General features: G+C 44.6%; 1 protein-coding gene across 1 annotated transcript in view; it reads left to right on the top strand.

The window, feature by feature from the left end:
* The window catches only part of polr2b (polymerase (RNA) II (DNA directed) polypeptide B), a 165,403-nt gene that overhangs the window by 113,913 nt on the left and 26,148 nt on the right, over window positions 1–25,342 (top strand). Inside the window, exons 16-18 of the mRNA XM_034182216.1 lie at window positions 6,387–6,555; window positions 6,714–6,810; window positions 25,187–25,281. Of these exons, the coding sequence (XP_034038107.1) occupies window positions 6,387–6,555; window positions 6,714–6,810; window positions 25,187–25,281 (361 nt within the window). The remainder of the gene's footprint in view (window positions 1–6,386; window positions 6,556–6,713; window positions 6,811–25,186; window positions 25,282–25,342) is intronic.

Below are 25,342 nucleotides of genomic sequence, written 5' to 3'. Positions count from 1 at the left end.
ATAAGAAAGATGTTTTAATGATCTCCCGCCTCCCTCATAGTACTGTTGCTTGATAAAAGGTTTTTTCTGTATGCCAATAGTGTTTAAATCTTCTGCTTCCTTTTTTATTCTTATTATGTTAGATTTAATATCATCCTTCAGGGTCGCAGAGTGTTGGTGTTGTAAACCCAACAACTTATCTTATAAATGCTGGAGTTTTTGTCAACTTGTTTTCTTCAGATGAGAGGGAATACTAATTATTTTCCCTCTCAATACTGTTTTCAGTGCATCCCATAGTATTGTGGGTGACCCCTCATCATTATCATTGTGTATTAAGTACAACTCTATTTTTTCAGATTTTCTTGAATATTTGGATAATTTAAAATGTTTGTGTCCAATCCCAAAAAGGTAGATCTATTTCTCCTGTCTAAGCAGATTTTAGCAAACAGCGGGTTGTGATCTGAAACAGTACGACCTATTTCACAAGTTTTTAATCTAGAAATATTCTTAAACGTAAAAAATATAATCCAACCTTGAATAGACATTGTGTGAGTAGTGAGTGTATTCCTTGTTTGTTGATGATAATCTCTCCATATGTCAATTAATCCTAACTCATCCATAAGGTATATCTTCGTTTTTCCAATGTTTCTTGCATCGCCTTTCCCATTTGAGGGATCCAATTTAGCATTTATTTTGATATTAAAATCACCACCACAAATTAAAATTCCCTGACTTGTTGTTGTTAATTCTAGAATCTGTTAATACAAGGACCAGTCTCTACCAGGGGGGATATATACATTTAAGAGAGTTATCACAACACCCGTTATCATTATATATCTACCATCCTTATCTTGACATTCCAATATGTGTTCATAATTTAGAGCTCTGGACAGCAAATCCACCCCCCCCCCCCCCCCCCGCTTCCCTGAACTGTGGGAGGAGTAAAAGACATGTTTAAAACCCAACTTATTCAGTTTTGCGTGTTCGTTGTCATCAAGATGTGTTTCCTGCATTAAAACAATTTGGGCTTCTTCTCTTCTAAATTTAGATAAAAGGTTTCCTCCTTTTCACTGGATTATGTAAGATAACTGATACCAGTTTCACTGCTCTGCTATTCATCTACGTTATAGTACCCTTAGTTATAGTACATTGTTTGATGGGCTCTCTGCACCCCCCGAAAACTATTGAACAAAGAACATATAAAAAAGAAAACATAAGAAAAAAAAAATAGAAATCAAGCTGAAGTAGTCCTACTTCCAAGGTCGGGGTCTCTGTGATAGACCCTGCTTATTCTCCAAAGGCGGCTTCTTCATCGGTCAGTGAAGGAGGCCCTTTACGGCTAAGGCCACACTGTCGAAAGTGCCCATCAGAAACCTTACTTGTTTACTTATTATTTATCAAAATCCAATAAAAGTCATAAATAGTAAAGACGAAGTAGATAAATCTCAATTTTCAGTTTTCAGAAGATGAGGGTGAGGTCCTCTTGAAGGCTCTGAGTTTTCCTTGTCGCATTCTTCCCGCTTCTTGCTCGCTACACTGCTCCCTGCTCCTCTGCCCACTTTACTCCAGGTCAGCTCCTTTTCTGGTGACTTGATGACCTTCACTGCATAACCTCTTTTGGATAAAGTCTTCAGTGGTTTCCACAGTTGTATTGTAGATTTTGGTTTTGTCAGTGTATTTCACCCTCAGTCTGGCTGGAAATAAGGTCTGAAAGGGGATCTGCTGCTCTTTCAATATTCTGCGCACGTCCGCATATTGTCTTTTTTTAGGATGAGGGGGGAATAATCATGGTCCAATCTCACTTGATTGCCATTCCAGGTGAATCCTCTTTTTCGCCATGCCTTACGGAGCATCAGTTCTTTGGTTTTAAAGCTGAGGAACTTCACAATGATGGAGCGTGGCTGGGCGTCGGGTGGTGGCCTCAGGGAGCGGTGCGCACGTTCAGTGCTAATGTTAAGCTCATCTTGGGACAACTCCAAACCTTCACACAGCAGTTTCTCGACAAAGTCACTCGTTGCTGAGTCGCGCTTCACTCCCTCGGGTACACCGTAAATTTGAATGTTCTCCCTTCTCGTTCGAATGTCTAGGTCCATTAATTTGTCCTCCAGCGCTGTCTGTAACTTTATTTCCATCATGGCGTCCTCGGTATTTTCAATCGTCTCCTCTGCTTTCTCAATCCTCCCACCAGCCTCATCCAGTCTCACGCTCACCTTTGATATTTCAGCTTTAATTTCCCCCAATTGTTCTTTATTTTCTTGGTGAAAGCCTCTTATTTCCTGTAGTATCACCTCCATTTCAGTCATATCTAATGTGTTCAGTTCCTCTCACACAGTGCGCAGCCTTGCATCGAGCGATGGTTAGCATCAGCCAGGAAGCTAATGTTATGTTACCGAGTTAAAATCTCTTCAAAACTTCGGTTTTTCAGAGTATTTCACTTACCGCCTTGCTTATTCTCCTCTAGTGACAAAATGACTTCTTCTTGATGGGGTTAGGATTATAATTTCCACTTTGTAGCCAGTAGTGCATGCTTATAGTCTAAGATAGCATCACGCCACGCAAGGTGGAATACTTCTAATTTTGAACTGCGCCATTTCCATTCTAGACCTCTAGCCTTATGCTTGAGGTCACACAAATAGGCATTGATCCAAGGTGGCTGTGTTTTGGGGGAGTATGGCTTTAATATAGGTGGCACAATCATGTCGAGTGTAGTTTTGAGCACAGTTTAACCTATCCACAAGACTGTCTACTGATTGGGCATTTTCCAAACGTGAAGTTAAGATATCAGGCAGTCTAGCTTCAAGTTCAGTTATAGTTGAGTTGATGCATCACCGCAGTGATAAATAAGGTTTTTGTTCCACTAAACACGGCAGCGAAACTGTAAACCTAATACGTGAGTGATCAGAGACCACTGATGCAAGAGGCATGATGTCAGTATTTGTGACAGCAATACTACGTGAGAACCAAATCCAAGGTATTTCCACTAATGTGCCTTGAGTCCTGAATGCATTGCTGAAATCCTCATGCATCCACAATTTCCATAAATGATTTGCAGAGGGGATCAGAAGGCTCATTTATATGAATATTAAAGTCACCAATAATCAGAATGTTATCTGCACTAGTTGACAAGTTAGAGATGAACTTATATCGGCCAGGGGGCCTATATACAGTGACACAATAACACACCTGATTTTTTTGTCTCGTGGCCTTGGCAATATGTAACATTGTTGGCAAGAGCGGAGAATCAGATGATCAAACAAGTTATATTTATGATCCCCCAACAGCTAATAAACTAAACCTAGATTATAAATAAGATCAACACCCCCACCATATTCTGTAGAGACTTTCGAGTTCAGACTTAGATGCATTTATTTTCCCTTTCGTATGGCTAGCATACTGGCATAGTATGTTACTATGCTTCCTATCCCTTGAAGTCATTTTATTAGCAAAAGAACAGGTCTCGGTCTGAATTTTATCTAAATTTTGGGTTTGTGAGTGAAGCTTAGGGCTAGCGGCCGGCGGTCACCTTAGTTTTTTCTGTTGATTTGCCCCTGCGACCCAACTCCGGATAAAGCAGAAGAAAAAGGATGGATGGATAGAATTATACTTTACAGGGCTGTGAAAAATCCGCTGATCCGTGAAATTCCACAGATTTTATCATGGGGGTGTGTTAGTGTTTAACTCTGTAATTGTGATTGTCACTGAGTTTTTAAAATGTCTATCACAAAGTGTTCTTTTTTTATGACATCATACAAGTTTTATAAGTCCGCGGACACTGATCTGTGTGTTACAGATACAAATCAGTGTCCTTGGATCCGCAGAGTTTGGAGGAGAAAAAAGCCTGGCTGTTGCGACAGTTGTCGTAAAGCAGGACTGGTTGGTTGCTGCGGCGACGCTGTGTGGCTCCTGCATGACGCTTAAGCTAAACGTAGCATGTAGACACCTCAAACCTTCAGAGCTCTAAAGTTGTTAAAAGAAGAATTGTGCAGCATGTTGGTGCGACATCAGACAGAGAGAAGATGGCGAGAAAGACTGTTTGAAAAAGTCTGATAAGGACAAGAATCCGTGGAATTGAGACTGGCTTCATGAACACAGATGAAACGGGAAAAGTGAACTGTGCCATCAGGAAACACGGTAAGAATTTTTCTCTCCCTGGAAAATAAACATTGTGCTGTTCAAACAGGATTTTAGACAAGATTATGTGACTTTTTTCATTAATCTAGACCTTCTTTCATTGGAAAAAAGAGACTGGCTTTGAATGGATTTACATGAATTTACACAAGAATATAAATACGTTTTTATTAATGTAGACTTTTTCATGGGAAACAGACACTGTGGTTTTAAGTGGATTTACAGGAATTTACACAAGAATGTGGCTTTTTTTTTTTTTTACTATAATGTACAGTGAGGAAAATAAGTATTTGAACACCCTGCGATTTTTCAAGTTCTCCCACTTAGAAATCATGGAGGGGTCTGAAATTTTCATCTTAGGTGCATGTCCACTGTGAGAAAAATGATCTAAAAAAAAAAAATCCGGATATCACAATGTCTGATTTTTTATTTTTTTTATATATATATATATATAATTTATTTGTATGTTACTGCTGCAAATAGGTATTTGAACACCTTCCAACCAGCAAGAATTCTGGCTCACACAGACCTGTTAATTTTTCTTTAAGAAGCGCTCTTATTCTGCACTCTTTACCTGTATTAATTGCACCTGTTTGAACTTGTTACCTGTATAAAAGACACCTGTTCACACACTCATTCAATCACACTCCAACCTGTCCACCATAGCCAAGACCAAAGAGCTGTCTAAGGACACCAGGGACAAAACTGTAGACCTGCGCAAGGCTGGGATAGACTACAGGACACCAGGCAAGCAGCTTGGTAGAAGACAACAACTGTTATGATTATTTATTAGAAAGTGGAAGAAACACAAGATGACTGTCAATCTCCCTCAGTCTGGGATTCCATGCAAGATCTCACTTTGTGGGGTAAGGATGATTCTGAGTAAGCTCCGAACTACACAGGAGGACCTGGTCAATGACCTGAAGAGAGCTGGGACCACAGTCACAAAGATTACATTAGTAACACTTGATGCTGTCATGGTGTAAAATCCTGCAGGGCAGCAAGGTCTCTCTTCTCAAGCCAGCACATGTCCAGGCCCGTTTGAAGTTCACCAGTGACCATCTGGATGATCCAGAGGAGGCATGGGAGAAGGTCATGTGGTCAGATGAGACCAGAATAGAGCTTTTTGGAATCAACTCCACTTACCATGTTTAGAGGATGAGAACAACCCCAAGAAACCGTCCCAACCATGAAGCGTGGTGGAAACATCATACTCTGGGGGTGCTCTTCTGCAAAGGAGACAGGATGACTGCACCGTATTGGAGGGAGGATGGATGGGGTCATGTATTCCGAGATTTTGGCAAACAGCCTCCTTCCCTCAGTAAGAGCATTGAAGATGGGTCATGGCTGGGTCTTCCAGCATGACAATGACCCCAAACACACAGCCAGGGCAACTAAGGAGGGGCTCCATAAGAAGCATTTCAAGGTCCTGGAGTGGCCTGGCCAGTCTCCAGACCTGAACTCAATAGAAAATCTTTGGAGGGAGCTGAAACTCCAAACCTGAAAGATCTAGAGATCTGTATGGAGGAGTGGACCAAAATCCCTGCTGCAGTATGTGCAAACCTGGTGAAAAACTACTGGACACATTTGACCTCTGTAATTGCAAACAAAGGCTACTGTACCAAATATTAACATTGATTTTCAGAGGTGTTCAAATACTTATTTGCAGCAGTAACATACAAATAAATTATTTAAAAAATCATACATTGTGATTTCCAGATTTTTTTTAGGTTGTCTCTCACAGTGGACATGCACCTAAGATGAAAGTTTCAGACCCCTTCATGATTTCTAAGTGGGAGAACTTGCAAAATCGCAGGGTGTTGAAATACTTATTTTCCTCACTGTATGTTATTGATATTTTGCCATGATTTTCAAAATATTCAACAAGCTTTAGCTGTGGTTTTTGAAATGCTTTAACAGTCTTTTCAATCTTCATGAATTTCATGTAGTTTAATTGTTCTGAGTTAATGCATAATTTGGTTTACAATTAAAAGGAAAATCATTCCAGGTCCCACTTCATGTCATATTCTGTTATTTCAACATGATCATTGACGGTTCAAATGAAAGGTTGAATACAGGGTCATTTAAATAAATATGCACTAATTTTGAGATTTTTTTGTTCCAGTAGATGTAAATATTAATCAGCTCCCAGTCTGATCTTCTAGGAAATCCCAGCACCAATAAATCTGTTTTAAATTAAAAGGGACTGTGAGGCCTTGTTGAAGGTCCAGTGTGTGCTGAATGCATTCCTGTTAATGGACACATCTGCTTTTGTTTAGTCTCCCAGGAACACATACCAGTCAGCTATGGGGAAGCAAGCTATGGGCGTCTACATCACTAACTTCCATGTCAGAATGGACACCCTGGCCCATGTATTGTACTACCCTCAGAAACCACTAGTCACCACACGCTCAATGGAGTACCTGCGCTTCAGGGAGCTCCCTGCAGGTACAGATGCTGTCAAGTTACTGTACATATTCTCTTATGTTGGGATTGTTGTTCATCATGTCTTCAGGTGGATTGTTTTACCCTTTCACAGCCTAGCAGATCTTTCCGTTTTTTTTGTTTGTTTATTTTTTAACCAACAGATTCTTTGTGGTTTTCAGGTATTAATTCAATTGTAGCTATTGCTTCATACACGGGCTACAACCAGGAGGATTCAATCATCATGAACAGATCAGCTGTGGATCGAGGCTTCTTCAGGTTAGTCCATCACTGCAGCATGTTGAGTTAAGAAATGAGGTGCTCAGGGTCAAAACCAACCACGCCCACTTTAGGCTAATTGGCCAGATGCTGTGCTGAAGTGAGCTGAACTGGTTACTTCAGGTTTTGAGAAGTAGCTTTGAAAGTGAAGCAGTTTGATCACTGAATAAACAAAACTCTGGGAAATCGTGATGAATGTTCACCGGAAATTACCGGAAATCTGGGTTTTTACTCACGTGGTGAACGTCTCTGGGTTATTTTTGGTAGCATACGTCAGAATCCATTCATTCACTTCTATTCAGTTACACGCCAAACAGCTGGTGTCAGTAATGCACTGTGTTGCTTGCAAGCCACCAAAGAAGAAAGGTTATTTTGTTTTGGAAGCTTTTCAGTAATATTTTTGGGAACTGCTCAGTGATTCTCCTAACGGTTTACTTTGTTGTGGACATTAAAAGTTATGAGCTGCATCGTTCTCCCAGTAATGATACATTAAGTGTAGCTAATGGGCGAAGCTTCCACCTGCTAAAAATGCTAACACCGTTATCATTCACTCGAGAGTTTAACTCTGTCTGTGAATCAAAGCCACAAGATCAATGAGTTTGAGTAACAGGCAAAAATTTGTCTGAGGTGAGTGAGTAATTGAAAATAATCTGTGATGTTCGTGCTCTGCTGAAGTTTATCAGCTAATGTTAGCCTTTTAGCTGTAGGAAGAATCAGTCGCTGTTGAACTGATTGAACATTTTATGTAGTCAACCTATTTTATTTTTTACCAAATAAAGCTACAGTTTTTTTATTGTTGCTGCCATAACGAGAGTTACGAATGTAACTACGGTTCTATGAATTCCGGATGACCACCAGAGGGCGGTGATTTAGCACCTGGATAACTACATGTGCGCAGCACAGAGGTCGAGAATATATACCAACAAAGTCACACCATTGAATGTGACCTGGGTGACGTCACTGGTTGTCTTTATATACCAGACGCACCCAGCGCTCGCTTCTTTTCGGAATGAACTCGCAAGACTCTGAGTGACAAGCAACTCTGGCGGTCATCCGGAATTCATAGAACCGTAGTTACATTCGTAACTCTCTTTCTGTTTCATTCCTCCTGACCGCCAGAGGGCGGTGCTTTAGCACCTGGATGACTTAATACCAACAAGGTCACGAAGAGTCACACTCACCTCGCATCAGCAGTGGGGAGTGGAGGCAGACAACACCGCCGAAGTCACTGCAGGAGGAGCGGCCACATTCAGTCTGTAATAGTGGGCGAAGGTACAGGACGAAGCCCACGTAGCAGCAGCACAAATATCACTCAAAGGGACACCTCTCAGTGCAGCCCAGGAGGTGGACACCCCTCTGGTGGAATGGCACGTAACCTTAGGAGGCTGAAGACCTCTGGACCTGTATACTTGTAAAATGGCATCCACGACCCAATGCGAGAGTCGCTGCTTTGAGACAGCACAGCCTCTTTTGTGATCACTGTAACACACAAACACGGCATCCGTTTTCCGGATCCCGGCAGTCGCACTAATGTACTGCTTCAACATTCGGACAGGACACAGGGAACCTGAAACAGATAATCCTGGATCAGAATGCGGGACATACACAGTCAAGGAAACTGGCTGGTTAACATGAAAAGTTGAAATTCTCTTGGGTAAAAAGAACGGATTAGGCCACAGCGTAACCCCAGATCCATCAGAATTCCATCGCAGCCAATGCATCCTGCCCCAGCGGGCTGTCTGGTTCCAAGAGGGAGTACCATCGTGGGCAATGTGTCGAGGTGCTTGAAGTAAAAAGGTCCACTTCCGCTGCACCATATTTCTGCCAGATCATTTGGACCACAATCGGGTTCAGTCTCCACTCTCCCGGTGGTGGCTTCTGTCTGGAGAGTAAATCCGCTGCGCTGTTCTGTACACCGGGCAGATGAACTCCTCTGACACTCTGAAGGTGAGGCAACGCCCATAAGAGAAGCTTCCGAGTTTCTGCCAATGAGTGATTGGACCTGGTGCCCCCCTGATGGTTTATGTGATAGACTGTTGACGTGTTGTCCGATCGGACAAGAACATGTCTTCCTCTCAGGGCTGGGAGGAAATGCTTGAGAGCCAGTCGCACACCGCGAAGCTCCAGCACGTTTATGTGTTGGAGTCTCTCCTGGGGACTCCAGACACCCCTCACCATCCTGTGATTCCACACGGCCCCCCAAGCTTTGAGTGATGCATCTGTAACAACCACCTCTCGGCGAGAAGGAACAGAGCCTAGAGGGACACCCTTGCAGATGAAGTCCACGTTCCCCCAGGGTTTGAGGTGCAGAAGGCACTGGTTGGAGAGTCGTACAAGCCTGTGCTGATGCAACTTCGAGTTGAGGCCTAGGTTGTTGATCCAAATCTGTAGGGGACGTAAGAACAGAAGTCCCAAAGGTACCACTAGCGACATTGCAGTCAATTTGCCCATCAACCGGAGCAGCAAACCAAAAGGCAGCGTCACAGCCCGTTGAATGTGTGAGACAAGACGAATTACATCTTCCACTCTCTGCGGGGATGGCGATGCAGTCATAGTCAGGGAGTTGATGACAATGCCGATGAAGGTCGTTTGTTGACTGGGAACAAGAGAACTCTTTGCAAAGTTCACTGTGAGTCCTAAATGAGAGACATGGTTCAGTAGAAGAGCTGTGTCGTTGTGCGCCTGCTCCTGAGTCGGAGCGCAGACAAGCCAATCGTCTAAGTAGGGTAGGATTCTTAATCCAAGAGCTTGCAGTGGGGCTAGTGCTGCAGCCATAGATCTGGTAAATGTAAGGATTGTCGACCCCAAGCCTGGATAAAGCCAACTGAACAGCTTGCTTGACAAAGGATAGTCCAGGTCCGGTTTGCGGCATGGACTGCCTTGGCGGTATGAGAGCCCACTAATGAATGGCTTGGAGAAAGACTCCTCTCATCCTCATCCTCCACACAGTTTATATCACTTGTCATGTACAAGGAATCAGTTGCAGCAATAGACACGACATCGTCCTCCTGCTGAGTAACTACATTGGTCTGATCAGCCTCATTAGGGACAGCAGGAACTGTCACTGCATCCTTAGGCTGTAGATTCAGAAGCAAGGACTTAATCTGAGCAAACTCAGAAGTCAACATTTCGACCTTTTCAGCCAAAGCATGGTGATGAGTAACCTTTTTAGCAGAAGGGGCTCCTGCATGTGGGCGTTTACGGCGCTTTGGGTCCTTCCTGGGGCTGGAGGACAAAGTTGCACTAGATATTCCACTTTCCAATGCTGCAAGTCTAGCAGATCTCTCTGCCAGTGGCATGCTGGCACAATTAAGGCAGGCATCGCCAGTCAGGGCTTCCCTCAGGTGTCCGATCCCAAGACAGGAGGGGCAAAACATATGTCCATCATCTGGGCTCAAGGGAGCCAAACAGGTACTACAGCCATGCAACAAAGGCCCTGTCAACATTGTGGACTGCGTGCAGATGGCTAACGTAAGCCCTGATGGTTACAAATGGAAAGACAAAGCGTGAATCACACGCAGTGTAAATAGTGACACGAGGCACGGAGCGTGAAGCACTCACAGCCGTCGACTTGACACGAGGCACGGAGCGTGAAGCACTCACAGCCGCAGACTCGACACGAGGCACGGAGCGTGAAGCACTCACAGCCGTCGGCTTGACACGAGGCACGGAGCGTGAAGCACTCACAGCCGCAGACTCGACACGAGGCACGGAGCGTGAAGCACTCACAGCCGTCGGCTTGACACGAGGCATGGAGCGTGAAGCACTCACAGCCGCAGACTCGACACGAGGCACGGAGCGTGAAGCACTCCAGCCGCAGACTCGGCACGAGGCACGGAGCTTGAAACACTCATAGTGTAAAAGCTAATACAAGGCCCGGAGCGTGAAACACTCAGCCACAGTAATAACACGATTCACACAACTGAAAAACTCACAGCCCAAGTGCTAAGTCACTTAGAGCAACGACGACAACACTAGCTGCTAGCGGAGCTGTTAAACTTAGCAAATGGCGGCAGTGCAGACAAAGTACTTCAAGGAGTGGAAAACACTCACTGCAAGCCCAACACAGTACACTATACTGGTTCTGATACACACACTACTACGTAGTTAACGGGGTTAGTGACACAACTAAACAAATAGCCAGCTTTCATCGAAACAACACAGCTAATGTGCACAGAGGAAAATATCCAGCAGGGCAGCGGCAAGGCGTGCACCCGGCGTTTAGGAAGGTGTACTTACGACAGGCGTCAAAGAATACAAAAAACGGTGAAGCCGTGTCTCGCAGCCTCTGGAGGACGTGTGCAGTGCACGTAGCTCCAACCGAAGGTGGGTTGTGAGGCTACAAGCGAGAGTGGCAGTCGCAGCTAAATGCGTTCTCAACCTCTAAGAATGCGAGAATGTAGAAAAGAAGCGAGCGCTGGGTGCGTCTGGTATATAAAGACAACCAGTGATGTCACCCAGGTCACATTCAATGGTGTGACTTTGTTGGTATATATTCTCGATCTCTGTGCTGTGCACATGTAGTTATCCAGGTGCTAAAGCACCGCCCTCTGGCGGTCAGGAGGAATGAAATAGAACTGCAAGTAAAGACTCAACTTTAAACAACTTAGATTTTTTTTTTATTTACTTTAACTACCAAGTAATCAAAGAAAAGCACAATGCAGTTTCATATTTCTTTATATCTAATGTACACATTATTTTTCATGCTTTGTCTAAAAATAAATGCAAATGTTCATTATAATGAACATTATTCATTATAATGTTAATCAAGAAATTATCTCAACACGACAGATAAATTATGGTTTTAACTTACAGATGAACAACCAAAGATTTCTAAAGAACCTTTTTTTATTAAAACTATTTTAACTGCAAGTTTACTGTTTTTTTTTTTAAGTTAGAAATTACAGTAATCAGAAATTAATCTTGAACACGGTTATAAGCATTTTAAGGTGGCCAAGAATTTGAAATGAAAAATTATCAATGGCTCCAAAGCTCGTGCCAAAACTACGTAGGAAAAACTAAGAATTGTTCCATTTGAATTGATACTGAAAATTATTATTTTTGAGTTCTTTGAATTGTCATTTATTGTGTACTTTTCTGAACCACAATACAAATTGTGTGAAAAGACTGGGGTGGAAAACTTGACCTGACCCAACAAAAAATAACATTTCTTTTGGAGATTTTTTTTTTTTGGGGGGGGGTGGGGGGTAAATAGACCTGAAAATGCACCAGAATTCGATCTGAGATTCCAAATATTTTAAATATAGTACTTGTTCCCCATTGTAAGCACCTTTAAGGTACACATGGACAAAGTCCTTAAATTCCATGTAGCTCCCAGAGCACAGTTGAGCATCGGTTAGGCAGCTTCTGGCATTGTAGTGTGAATGAGTGAATTTGACAATTAAGGTTCATACAAGTTGAGAGGTACTCAAAAGCAGTTGCAGGGATTCAGCTGGTAAAAAAAAAAATGTGCCCATCAGCATCAGCACATGCTCCCAGACTTGACTTGCATTGTACATGGTTGACAAGTTAACAGCTCTGCCATGCATTGAGGGTAACTAAAATAAAATTTAATAAAAGCTACTCCTTTCAGTTTTATTTATAAACTAAACCTAAAATAAGTTACAAGCTACACCTTAAAACTGAAACCCCCTTGCTCTCCTCTTCTTTTCTCTAGAATCCCTTTATTCAGAGAGTAGCATCAGCTCAGAACATGGCGCCATTTTGGTTCCAATTGCGCTGAACTACTGAACGAGCCTTTTATGTTTTCAACATTTTTTAAATCATTTAACCACATACAGCAACACACCCAGGTACAGGTACTAACAAAATAAATATAAAAATGGTTAAGCTATCAAATTTATATAAATTTACTATTTATGATGATTTAATTAATTTAAAGCCTGATTTATGCAGCTGCAGTTCTGTAAGCTTTTCTTTTTACAATCATCACCTCCAATTTAAAGGTAAAGTGTACAGTTTCCTTTTTTTCTGACTCCATGTTGTAAATTTACAGACTTTTCTGATCCATTTTTAATCAGTGTGTGAACTGCAAAAATTATTAAAATATGATAGTAAAGAGTGAAGGCAGAAAAGTGTCAAATGGCACTCTAGAAGTAAAAAAAAAACTGAATTGAAATCACAGGCTTTTGTCGTGTCTGATTTACCAGGTGCACATTCAGACTGCGGGACCAAGTCTGAGCACGGTTTGAAAAAATGAACGGTCGGGCTTTTAATCAAGGAAATGACTCCAGTCCCAGATGCCTTGAGTTGGCAAGTGTCAGTACTGAACTTTAATTTTGTACCTCTGTTACTGTTCACGTTCAGACTGATCCTTCCGGTTCCATGCTAGGGGTTTTTAATGGAAATACATTGCAGTCGGGCAGGACATTTTATCCGATGTGAGCTAAAATCCATTTTGTGTGTGTGTGTGTGTGTGTGTGTGTGTGTGTGTGTGTGTGTGTGTGTGTGTGTGTGTGTGTGTGTGTGTGTGTGTGTGTGTGTGTGTGTGTGTGTGTGTGTGTGTGTGTGTGTGTGTGTGTGTGTGTGTGTGTGTGTGAGAGAGACTTTGGTTTTCACCTGGACCGGTGTCGCCGACCGAACGGTCTCCCCTAAAAATCGATTTCCCTGCCTTCGCTGTGCTTGTGTCAGTTCTGAGTGTCTGCGGCAACTCAATTTATTTTAATTTCTATAGCACCAAATCACAACAAGGTTGCCTCAAGGTGCTTCACACAGGTAAGGTCTAACCCTACCAACAGTGGTAAGGAAGAAACCTCAAGCAGACCAGACTCAAAGGGATGACCCTTTGCTTGGGCCATGCTACAGACACAAATTACAAAAAATTCACAAAAACGAACATACATGAAATGTTGCCGGTGCACTGGACTGTTTCTGGAACAGATACCACACCCATCTCTGGATGGAGCCGCACCTCAAACAGAGCGAAAAGGGAAAAAAATAGAATCAAGCATCAGAAAGACAACAGATACAATGTCATTTGTCAGCATTAAGCAACAAGAAAAACAGAACAAATACTAAGGTGATTGCCGGCCACTAGCCCTAAGCTTCACTAAAAGACCCAGACTTTAGATAAAGTTGAGGCAGCGGCCCACTCCGTTTCCTAATAAAATTAATCTAATAGAGTAAGAAGCATGGAAACATACTAAGCCAGTATGCTAGCCATATGAAAGGGAAAATAGGTGCGTTTTAAGTCTGGCCTTTAATTAGATTCTTACTGTTTTATTGAAGCAGGGGGATCATTCCACAGAACAGGGGCACGATAAGAGAAAGCTCTGTGAACCGCAGACTTTTTATTCACCCTAGGGACACAAAGTAGTCCTGCACCTTGAGAACACAAAGCACGGGCCGGTACATAGGGTTTAATTAGGTCAGCTAGGTAGGGCCGGGAGGTCTGGGCGGCTTTGCTTGAGCTGCTGCCCCCGCGACCTCTAACCTTAGTGACATGAAATTTGGGGTTCCACAGGGGTCCGTCTTAGGCCCCCTGCTTTTCCTTGGGCACATATTGTGGCGTTTTGGGGTTACCTTTCACTGCTATGCTGGTGATGTTAAGTTATACATGCTGTTAACTGCTGGTAATCTCATCCACATAAAAGCCTTAGAAGATTGAGAAGCTGGATGTCTCGCAACCTTCTACTTTTAAACTCTGATAAGACTGAAATGATGGTTCTTGGTCCAGTGAGACATCGGCATCAATTTGACCGGTTAACACTTAGCCTAGGCTCGTGTGTCATACATCACACTGACAAAGTGAGGAACCTTGGGGTAATTTTTGATCCTACGTTGTCCTTTGACCTCCACATTAGAGATATTACGAGGACTGTTTTCTTCCACCTGCGAAATATAACAAAAATTCATCCCATCTTGTCTATGGCTGATGCTGAGAACCTGATTCATGCGTTTGTCTCTTCTAGATTGGACTGCTATAATGTTTTATTTTCTGGTTTACCACAGTCCAGCATTAGGGGTCTCCAGTTGGTTCAAAATGCTGCTAGACGTTTGACAGGAAGCAGAAAGTTTGACCACGGAGTCTACTGTAGGAACAGATCCACCGAGTGGCTCGATGATCCCTCCCCAACCCCCTCCCTCCTGACAGTAGACTGGACACAGCAGAAAGTTTGACTACACCCATTTTGGCGTCTCTTCACTGGCTTCCTGTCCCTGTGAGATCAGATTTTAAGGTTCTGCTACTATCCTATAAAATTGTTTGTGAACTGGCACCTCCCTACATAGCTGACCTTATTAAACCCTACATACCGGCCTGGGCTCTGTGTTCTCAGGGTGCAGGACTACTTAGTGTCCCTTGGGTGAATAAAAACCCTGTGGGTCATAGAGCTTTCTTTTATTGTGCCCCTGTTCTGTGGAATGAACTTCCTGTGTCCAAAAAAACAGTCAGATTGAAGAGACTTTCAAGTCCAGACTTAAGATGCACTTATTTTCCCTTTCGTATGCCTAGCATACTGGCATAGTATTTTTCTATGCTTTTAACTTTTTTAATTCATTTTATTAGGAAATGCTTCGGCCTTAACGTTACCTAAATTCTGGATCTTTTAGTGAAGCTTAGGGCTTAGTCGCAGGCGATCACCTTAGTATTTCTTCTGTTTTTCTTGTTGCTTAATGCTGACAAATTATACTGTATTTGTTGTCTTTCTGATGCTTGATTCCCCTTTTTTTTCCTTTTGTTCCGGAAACCGTCCTGTGCACCGGCAACATTTCCTATATGTTCATTTTGTGAATTGTTTTGTAATTTGTGTCTGTAGCATGACCCAAGCAGAGGGTCACCTCTTTGAGTCTGTTCTGCTTGAGGTTTCTTCCTCAGAGGGAGTTTTTCCTTGTCACTGTTGCTCTGGGGGTTGGCAAGGTTAGACCTTACTTTTGTGAAGCGCCTTGAGGCAGCCTTGTTGTGATTTGGCGCTATATAAATGAAAATAAATTGAAATTGAAAGTGATGGCTCGGATTTACAGAGGAGACGACACACTTCACCCCAAAACTCTTAACTTTTCAGTCTCTTGGATTTTGGAACCTAATTGTGGTGATTCTGCTGTTTGTGTTACAGGATGCAGGTTTACTGTTGCCGTGATCGTTGCCTTTGTACATGTACATGGACGTGAAATGTCACAGATCTGTGACATTTCACGTCCATGTATAAAGTTGCAATATAACAGCTGACATAGATGGTTAAAACAGCTGCTGCACTGTTTTAAACCACGTCAGCTGTTTTATTGCTGCTTTGTGCATGGACGTGGAATGTCTGTTTTTCACAGGCATATAAGATTTTTCACAGTTATATACAACACTTTTAAACATTTTGTTTTGATTTTAACAGGCTGCGTTTATGATTAATGGCCGTGCAGGTGCACTAAACCTTCTCAGGGCTGCTGGTTTTACCATGGCTGCATCAGAATGAACAGTTATCACTTAAAAACAAGTCGTCACAACATGACATCACACTTACGTAGACTTTAATTAATCTATGCCTCAGTTGTTAACGTTAGCAGCTACATACCATTGAAGCGTGCTTGGATATTTCTAATAGTCATGTCACCGCTGTCAGAAACACACAAGTACTCACGAGTACTTTGTTTTCTGAAGTCTCCGTAGCTGTTTGTTGCGAATGCCGTATACTTGAAACCGGTCGCGGAGGTGGACAGAGTAATCCCGGTGGATCATTGGATGGTCACTAACAGCCAGATTTCAGCGCGCCATTTCCTTTAATGTGTTGATATGGCTTCTGGATGTGTTACAGGTGAGATGTTTTTTCAGGCAGCATAACGGACCGTTACTCTGTTATAACGCTAGCGAGATCTATGCATTATACACATATTTTAGACTGCTATGAGCAAGTCGTCCCCTGTTATTTTCAGCCGTCTTTTGAAAAATTGACCATCCAAATTATGGCTGGCCTCCTCGCTGCCTAATTCCATGTTCTATTTCATTCCTCCTGACCGCCAGAGGGTGGTACTTTAGCACCTGGATAACTACATGTGTGCAGCACAGAGATCGAGAATATAGACCAACAAAGTCACGCCATTGAATGTGACCTGGGTGATGTCACTGGTTGTCTTTATATACCAGATGGACCAAGCGCTCGCTTCTTTTCTTCATTCTCGCATTCTTAGAGGTTGAGAACGCATTTAGCTGCGATTGCCGCTCTCGCTTGTAGCCTCGTAACCCACCTTCAGTTGGAGCTACATGCACTGCACACGTCCTCCAGAGGCTGCGAGACACGGCTTCACCGTTTTTTGTATTCTTTGACGCCTGTCGTGAGTACACCTTCCTAAACGCTGGGTGCACGCCTTTGCCGCTGCCCTGCTGGGTATTTTCCTCTGTGCACATTAGCTGTGTTGTTTCGATGAAAGCTGGCTATTTGTTTAGTTGTGTCACTAACCCCGTTAACTACGTAGTAGTGTGTGTATCAGAACCAGTATAGTGTACTGTGTTGGGCTTGCAGTGAGTGTTTTCCACTCCTTGAAGTACTTCATCTGCACTGCCGCCATTTGCTAGGTTTAACAGCTCCGCTAGCAGCTAGTGTTGTCGTTGCTCTAAGTGACTTAGCACTTGGGCTATGAGTTTTTCGGCTGTGTGCATCGTGTTATTACTGTGGCTGTGAGTGTTTCACGCTCCGGGCCTTGTATTAGCTTTTACACTATGAGTGTTTCACGCTCCGTGCCTCGTGCCGAGTCTGCGGCTGGAGTGCGTCACGCTCCGTGCCTCGTGTCAAGTCTGCGGCTGTGAGTGCTTCACGCTCCATGCCTCATGTTACTATTTACACTGCGTGTGAGTCACACTTTGTCTTTCCATTTGTAACCATCAGGGCTTGCATTAGCCATCTGCACGCAGTCCACAATGTTGACAGGGCCTTTGTTGCATGGCTGTAGTACCTGTTTGGCTCCCTTGAGCCCAGATGATGGACATATGTTTTGCCCCTCCTGTCTTGGGATCAGACACCTGAGGGAAGCCCTGACTGGCGATGCCTGCCTTAATTGTGCCAGCATGCCACTGGCAGAGAGATCTGCTAGACTTGCGGCATTGGAAAGTGGAATATCTAGTGGGACTTTGGCCTCCAGCCCCAGGAAGGACCCAAAGCGCCGTAAACGCCCACATGCAGGAGCCCCTTCTGCTAAGAAGGTTACTCATGACCATGCTTTGGCTGAAAAGGTCGAAACGTTGAGTTCTGAGTTTGCTCAGATTAAGTCCTTGCTTCTGAATCTACAGCCTAGGGATGCAGTGACAGTTCCTGTTGTCCCTAATGAGGCTGATCAGACCAATGTAGTTACTCAGCAGGAGGAAGATGTCGTGTCTATTGCTGCAACTCATTCCTTGTACATGACAAGTGATATAAACTGTGTGGAGGATGAGGATGAGAGGGGTCTTTCTCCAAGCCATTCATTAGTGGGCTGTCATACCTCTGAGGCAGAGTCCATGCCGCAAACCGGACCTGGACTATCCTTTGTCAAGCAAGCTGTTCAGTAGGCTTTATCCAGGCTTGGGGTCGACAATCCCCCTGCTGAAACCACCGCTTCAAGTGCCTTTTTCAAAGTCATTCAGAAGCATGACTTCAACGTTCCAGTTTCATAACCATATATCGAGGAGCTCCACCGATGTTGGGCGGACCCCAAACCATTGACCCATCTATCACAGGACTGCAGAGCCCTTAGCTCTATGTGTGATTCGGCGCAGTATGGTCTGAACCATATGCCCGCCGTTGACAGCATTATTGCAAACCTGGTTGTGGCTCCAGCTGATGCTGCTCGGCCGGATGCCCGCTGCCCACGTCCTCAGTGTAGGGTCACTGATGACCTCCTCACCAAAAGCTATGACATAGCTGCTCGCATCGGTCGCCTAGGCAACTCACTGTCCCATTTAGCCCTTGCCCTCTCAAAGTCTTTGAGGGAGGCAGAGGTTGATGATGCTACGCAAAGTCTTAGTGATGCCTCACTCCAAACCTTCGCTTATATGTCCAGAGAGCTTGGCAGACTGATGTCAACCCTTACCATCACTAGACGTCAGGTGTGGCTTGCGCAGTCCCCCCTATCCAAATCCTGCAGAGGCACACTCCGTTCGCTGCTGGTTCTTCCAGGCCAAGTATTTGGACCTGCGGCCCAACAAACTTTAGAGCGTGCTGTCGAGGCTAGTAAATCTCGGCAACAGTTTGTTGACCTACACCGGTCTTCCAGACCTCAGCCAGTCAGACGTGCTACAGCTTTTCACTCTACATCCAGGCTTCCGCCGACTCCCAGAGCTGCACGTGCTTTTGCAGTTGAGGGCCAGCTCTCCCAGCAGCCTGCCTTTCGTGAGCTTACGGGCAGACCCCCGAGAACTGAACGGTTTCGCAGAGCTTCCAGTAATTGCACCCAGAGGTCCTCAGGGATGCGAGGCAGAGGTGGTCGGGTCTGACTGCCAATGTTTGGCCCCCAGCCGTTTTTCACGAAATCAACTCAGCCACTGGGAGGCTCAAGTTCAAGACCCATGGGTCATTTCAACCTTGTTCGAAGGTTACAGAATTCAGTTCAGATGTCGTCCTCCAAAGTTCAATGGGGTGAGGATGACTGTTGTTTCCGACTCGGTGCAGTCTGCTGCCCTACAATGGGAGATTTTGGAACTCCTGGAGAAGGGGGCCATAGAGCCAGTTCACAGTTCAGACCAGCTCAGGGGGTTCTATTCAATTTACTTCCTTGTTCCAAAGAAGGATGGCGGCTTTCATCCTATCCTCGATCTCCGACGTCTGAATCGTTATATCAAAGTGCTGCAGTTTCACATGCTCCGCACAGTAGACGTCCTTCAAACTATCACACCAGGAGACTGGTTCACAAGTGTCGACTTAAAAGACGCCTATTTCCATGTGCCAGTGGCGCCTCATCACAGGCAGTTTCTCCGCTTTGCTTTCAAAGGTCAGGCATACCAGTTCAGGGTGCTTCCTTTTGGCCTCTCTCTCGCCCCTCGTACATTTACCAGATGTATGGCTGCAGCACTAGCCCCACTGCAAGCTCTTGGATTAAGAATCCTACCCTACTTAAACGATTGGCTTGTCTGCGCTCCGACTCAGGAACAGGCGCACAACGACACAGCTCTTCTACTGAACCATGTCTCTCATTTAGGACTCACAGTGAACTTTGCAAAGAGTTCTCTTGTTCCTAGTCAACAAACGACCTTCATCGGCATTGCCATCAACTCCCTGACTATAACTGCATCGCCATCCCCGCAGAGAGTGGACGATGTAATTCGTCTCGTCTCAGACATTCAACGGGCTGTGACACTGCCTTTTGGTTTGCTGCTCCGGTTGGTGGGCAAATTGACTGCAATGTCGCTAGTGGTACCTTTGGGACGTCTGTTCTTACGTCCCCTACACATTTGGATCAACAACCTAGGCCTCAACTCAAAGTTGCATCAGCACAGGCTTGTAGGACTCTCCAACCAGTGCCTTCTGCACCTCAAACCCTGGGGGAACGTGGACTTCATCTGCAAGGGTGTCCCTCTAGGCTCTGTTCCTTCCCACCAAGAGGTGGTTGTTACAGATGCATCACTCAAAGGTTGGGGGGCCATGTGGAATCACAGGATGGTGAGGGGTGTCTGGAGTCCCCAGGAGAGACTCCAACACATAAACGTGCTGGAGCGTCGCGCTGTGCGACTGGCTCTCAAGCATTTCCTCCCGGCCCTGAGAGGAAGACATGTTCTTGTCCGGTCGGACAACATGTCAACAGTCTATCACATAAACCATCAGGGGGGCACCAGGTCCAATCACTCATTGGCAGAAACTCGGAAGCTTCTCTTATGGGCATTGTCTCGCCTTCAGAGTGTCAGAGCAGTTCATCTGCCCGGTGTACAGAACAGCGCAGCGGATTTACTCTCCAGACAGAAACCACCACCAGGAGAGTGGAGACTGAACCCGATTTGTGGTCCAAATGATCTGGTAGAAATATGGTGCAGCGGAAGTGGACCTTTTCGCTTCAAGCACCTCGACACATTGCCCACGATGGTACTCCCTCTTGGAACCAGACAGCCCGCTGGGGCAGGATGCATTGGCTCACCCGTGGCCAGATTGCCTCCTTTATGCCTTCCCTCCTCTCCCGCTGCTGATGTTGACACTGCACAGGATAGATCAGAGCTGCCACAGGGTGCTGCTGGTTGCTCCATTCTGGCCTGGGAGGATTTGGTTTCCCATGATTTACAAACTCCTTGAGGGAGAACCTTGGGCTCTCCCGGAGAGGAAGAATTTGTTGTCACAGCTACAGGGGAGGATTTTGGCACCCTCACCCAGAACTGTATGTGTGGCCTTGAGGGGCCAGACTCCTTGTTAAGTTCTTGTGACCAGGCTGTTGTTCAGACTATCCTTAATTCACGTGCTGCTTCTACCAGGGCTTTTTATGACAACAGATGGAAGCTGTTTGCGCGGTGGTGTGAGAAACAAAAGTTAGACCCGGAGCATTGCCCTGTGCCTATTCTCCTCAAATATTTACAAGAACTGCTGGAGAAAGGACTTTCTGTCGCCACCTTGAAGGTTTATGTTGCTGCAATCTCTGCCCGGCACGTCTACGTTGATGGCCGGTCAGTGGGTTCACACCTCTTAGTGTGTTGTTTTTTGAAAGGTGCTCTACGTTTGCGGCCTCCAAGGCTTGCACGCGTACCTTCATGGGACCTTCCTCTAGTCCTGGAGGGTTTAAGCGTATCCCCTTTCGAACCAGTTGAAAGTGCTGATCTTAAATGGGTGTCAGTGAAGACTGCCTTTCTACTTGCACTGTCTTCGGCTAAGCGGGTGGGAGAGCTCCATGCCCTATCAGTCGCTGGAGACTGTTTGCGATGGAATTCTGACGGATCTGGGGTTACGCTGTGGCCTAATCCGTCCTTTTTACCCAAGAGAATTTCAACTTTTCATGTTAACCAGCCAGTTTCCTTGGCTGGGTATGTCCCGCATTCTGATCCAGGATTATCTGTTTCAGGTTCCCTGTGTCCTGTCCGAATGTTGAAGCAGTTCATTAATGCGACTGCCAGGATCCGGAAAACGGATGCCCTGTTTGTGTGTTACAGTGATCACAAAAGAGGCTGTGCTGTCTCAAAGCAGCGACTCTCGCATTTGGTCGTGGATGCCATTTTACAAGTATACAGGTCCAGAGGTCTTCAGCCTCCTAAGGTTACATGCCATTCCACCAGAGGGGTGTCCACCTCCTGGGCTGCACTGAGAGGTGTCCCTTTGAGTGATATTTGTGCTGCTGCTACGTGGGCTTCGTCCTGTACCTTCGCCCGCTATTACAGACTGAATGTGGCTGCTCCTCCTGCGGTGACTTCGGCGGTGTTGTCTGCCTCCACTCCCCACTGCTGATTGGAGTTGAGTGTGACTCTTCGTGACCTTGTTGGTATTAAGTCATCCAGCTGCTAAAGCACCGCCCTCTGGCGGTCAGGAGGAATGAAATAGAACGAGAGTTATGAATGTAACTACGGTTCTATGAATTTCGGATGACCGCCAGAGTTGCTTGTCACTCAGAGTCTTGCGAGTTCCGAAAAGAAGCGAGCGCTGGGTGCGTCTGGTATATAAAGACAACCAGTGACGTCACCCAGGTCACATTCAATTGCGTGACTTTGTTGGTATATATTCTCGACCTCTGTGCTGCGCACATGTAGTTATCCAGGTGCTAAAGCACCGCCCTCTGGCGGTCATCCGGAATTCACAGAACTGTAGTTACATTCGTAACTCTCGCTTTATGGAAAACATAAAACCCTCTCAAAATATTGTTTCAAAATATTTACACTTACATGAGTAGGTTGAGGTGGTTTTTCAGGCCATTTCTTCAATTATTGGTCACATGGTGTACAGAAAGAACCATGTGACATTCTGAAATACATTGTGCGATATGTGGATACAGTGAGAGACTGAGAGCTTCTTATCTCTTTTCAGATGACATTACAGCAATGTTGGATGTGAAAGTACAGCAGAATGGCATTATTTAGCAGGACGTGCATATCTGTCACCACAATGGATAGAAAAACAGTTATTGTCTACAGATGGTACAAAATACTGCTGCCAGATGTAGCCCAGGCTTCATAAAGGATAGTAAAGAGAAAGAGAAATCATTTAAGAGGAGCAGAAGTCAATTTTTTCACTTGTATGAGTTTGTGAGTGATAGCTGGCATCTACTGTTAACTCCATGTCCCTGAGCAGAAAAGGCATTCCGCCGTGACGTCACAGGCGACCGCGTTGCCGGTGAGCGCAGCACGCTAAGAGAGCGGCGCAGCAAGAGAGCACACCAACTGGACACACGTGTGTGAGGGCGGCCCTGCCAAAGTTTGTCCATAAGTTTAAAACTGAGCTAAACAGTTGAAAGTCGCTGTCTGTTAAACCTACGGAATTTCGGTTGATGTTAACTGCTCAGCAGTCAGGTTTTTTGAGGGATTTTATCGATTGATGTTGAGAGCGGACGTCAGTGCATCAGGAGTCGAATCTGGAGTGAAGAGATCAGCAGCCAGCGGTTAGCCACCAGACGGTTCACCGCGGAGATCCAGATCTGAGGGACCGGATGGAGAGCCAGAGCTGAGGAGGACAACTGTACTCACCTCCTTACTTGTGGTGTGGTAGGACAGAAATGAACACAACCCTAAGGGCCCCAATGAAAAGATAAACTGAGCTCAATGAAGAACCCAGTAGGAAAAAAGAAAACCCCCACAACAATAAAGGACACTTCTTTTTGTTTTTTATTCTATCTTTGCGCGCATCGTATTTTTTTCCTTGTTCAGTGAATAACACTGATGTACTGTGTCATACTGTTCCTATCGATGACTGAGAATATATGTTCCTTTTGAAAAGTTAGCTCTGAGTGAGTGAGTTTAATGTTGATGATCCTACCTGGACTCCGTGAACGATGGCCTAGGAATTCTGATAGCTGGTCCAAATTGCAAACTGACATTGAACCGTATTATCACCTGTAGCTCCATCAGACAAAGAAGGGTTACAATGTAAAACTTAGCATGACCCAGCCAGGAGTCCAGCTGGGTGATGTCAGCATTGCTCTATTGCAACATGGATTTTATACAGAGGTCTAGTGTCAAGATACAGTCATTGTTGAGGAACTGACCGGATTAGTTCAAGATGAAGAAGTGATTGACTTCCTTAAGAAGTACGGTGCCATTCAGCACACTGTTTCGGTCGATGATGAGTCTTCTAAGTTTAACAAAAACCTGATTGTCGAGTACGCCAGTGGCTCAGCTGTAGAAGGGTTGGAGTCACTTTTGCCATACAGACACACATAAAAAGGTGATCCCTACCTTGTTGGAAGAGCCTTCTGTTGTGATGTGAAAGGGGACTTCCATTGACTCTTGTTTTTGCTCTGTAATATGGCGATCTTTCTAATGTTGTTCTGGAGTTTAAGCACTTTGTAGATTTTTTTTTTTTTTTTTTTTTTTTTTTTTTCCCCCCCATTTGAAATGCTTTATGAATATATTTAGCTTGATTAATATTGGGAGAGGACAAGTCCCAAAGGCTACATAACACCACTGCATGGAAATGATGTCCTTTTACAATTGTATTTTGTCAACATTCTAAAAGTATCACTAAACTTCACATTAAACTGTCATGGAACTTGGCTATTGAACGCCTGCTGTCATATGCTGTCAATTCTTCTTCTTACTTATAAGGTTTTGAATAATCAGGTCCCATCTTATCTTAGGGACCTCGTAGTACCATATCACCCCAATAGAGCGCTTCGCTCTCAGACTGCAGGCTTACTTGTAGTTCCTAGGGTTTGTAAGAGTAGAATGGGAGGCAGAGCCTTCAGCTTTCAGGCTCCTCTCCTGTGGAACCGGCTCCCAATTCAGATCAGGGAGACAGACACCCTCTCTACTTTTAAGATTAGGCTTAAAACTTTCCTTTTTGCTAAAGCTTATAGTTAGGGCTGGATCAGGTGACCCTGAACCATCCCTTAGTTATGCTGCTATAGACGTAGACTGCTGGGGGGTTCCCATGATGCACTGTTTCTTTCTCTTTTTGCTCTGTATGCACCACTCTGCATTTAATCATTAGTGATTGATCTCTGCTCCCCTCCACAGCATGTCTTTTTCCTGGTTCTCTCCCTCAGCCCCAACCAGTCCCAGCAGAAGACTGCCCCTCCCTGAGCCTGGTTCTGCTGGAGGTTTCTTCCTGTTAAAAGGGAGTTTTTCCTTCCCACTGTAGCCAAGTGCTTGCTCACAGGGGGTCGTTTTGACCGTTGGGGTTTTACATAATTATTGTATGGCCTTGCCTTACAATATAAAGCGCCTTGGGGCAACTGTTTGTTGTGATTTGGCGCTATATAAAAAAATTGATTGAATTGATTGATTGATATGGGAACATGGGTAATTTACTTTTTTTTTTCTCTCTCTACTTCTTTGCAGGTCTGTTTTCTATAGATCATACAAAGAACAAGAGTCAAAGAAGGGCTTTGATCAAGAAGAGATGTTTGAGAAGCCCACAAGAGAAACCTGTCAGGGTGAGGGCTTTATTTGGTCGTACACCCACACCCTCACACCCGACTTTAACTGTTCAAAACT

The sequence above is a fragment of the Thalassophryne amazonica genome, chromosome 11, assembly GCF_902500255.1.
Source record: "Thalassophryne amazonica chromosome 11, fThaAma1.1, whole genome shotgun sequence".
NCBI classification, from domain to species: Eukaryota; Metazoa; Chordata; class Actinopteri; order Batrachoidiformes; family Batrachoididae; genus Thalassophryne; species Thalassophryne amazonica.
This window is presented reverse-complemented; position numbering and strand designations above follow the sequence as displayed.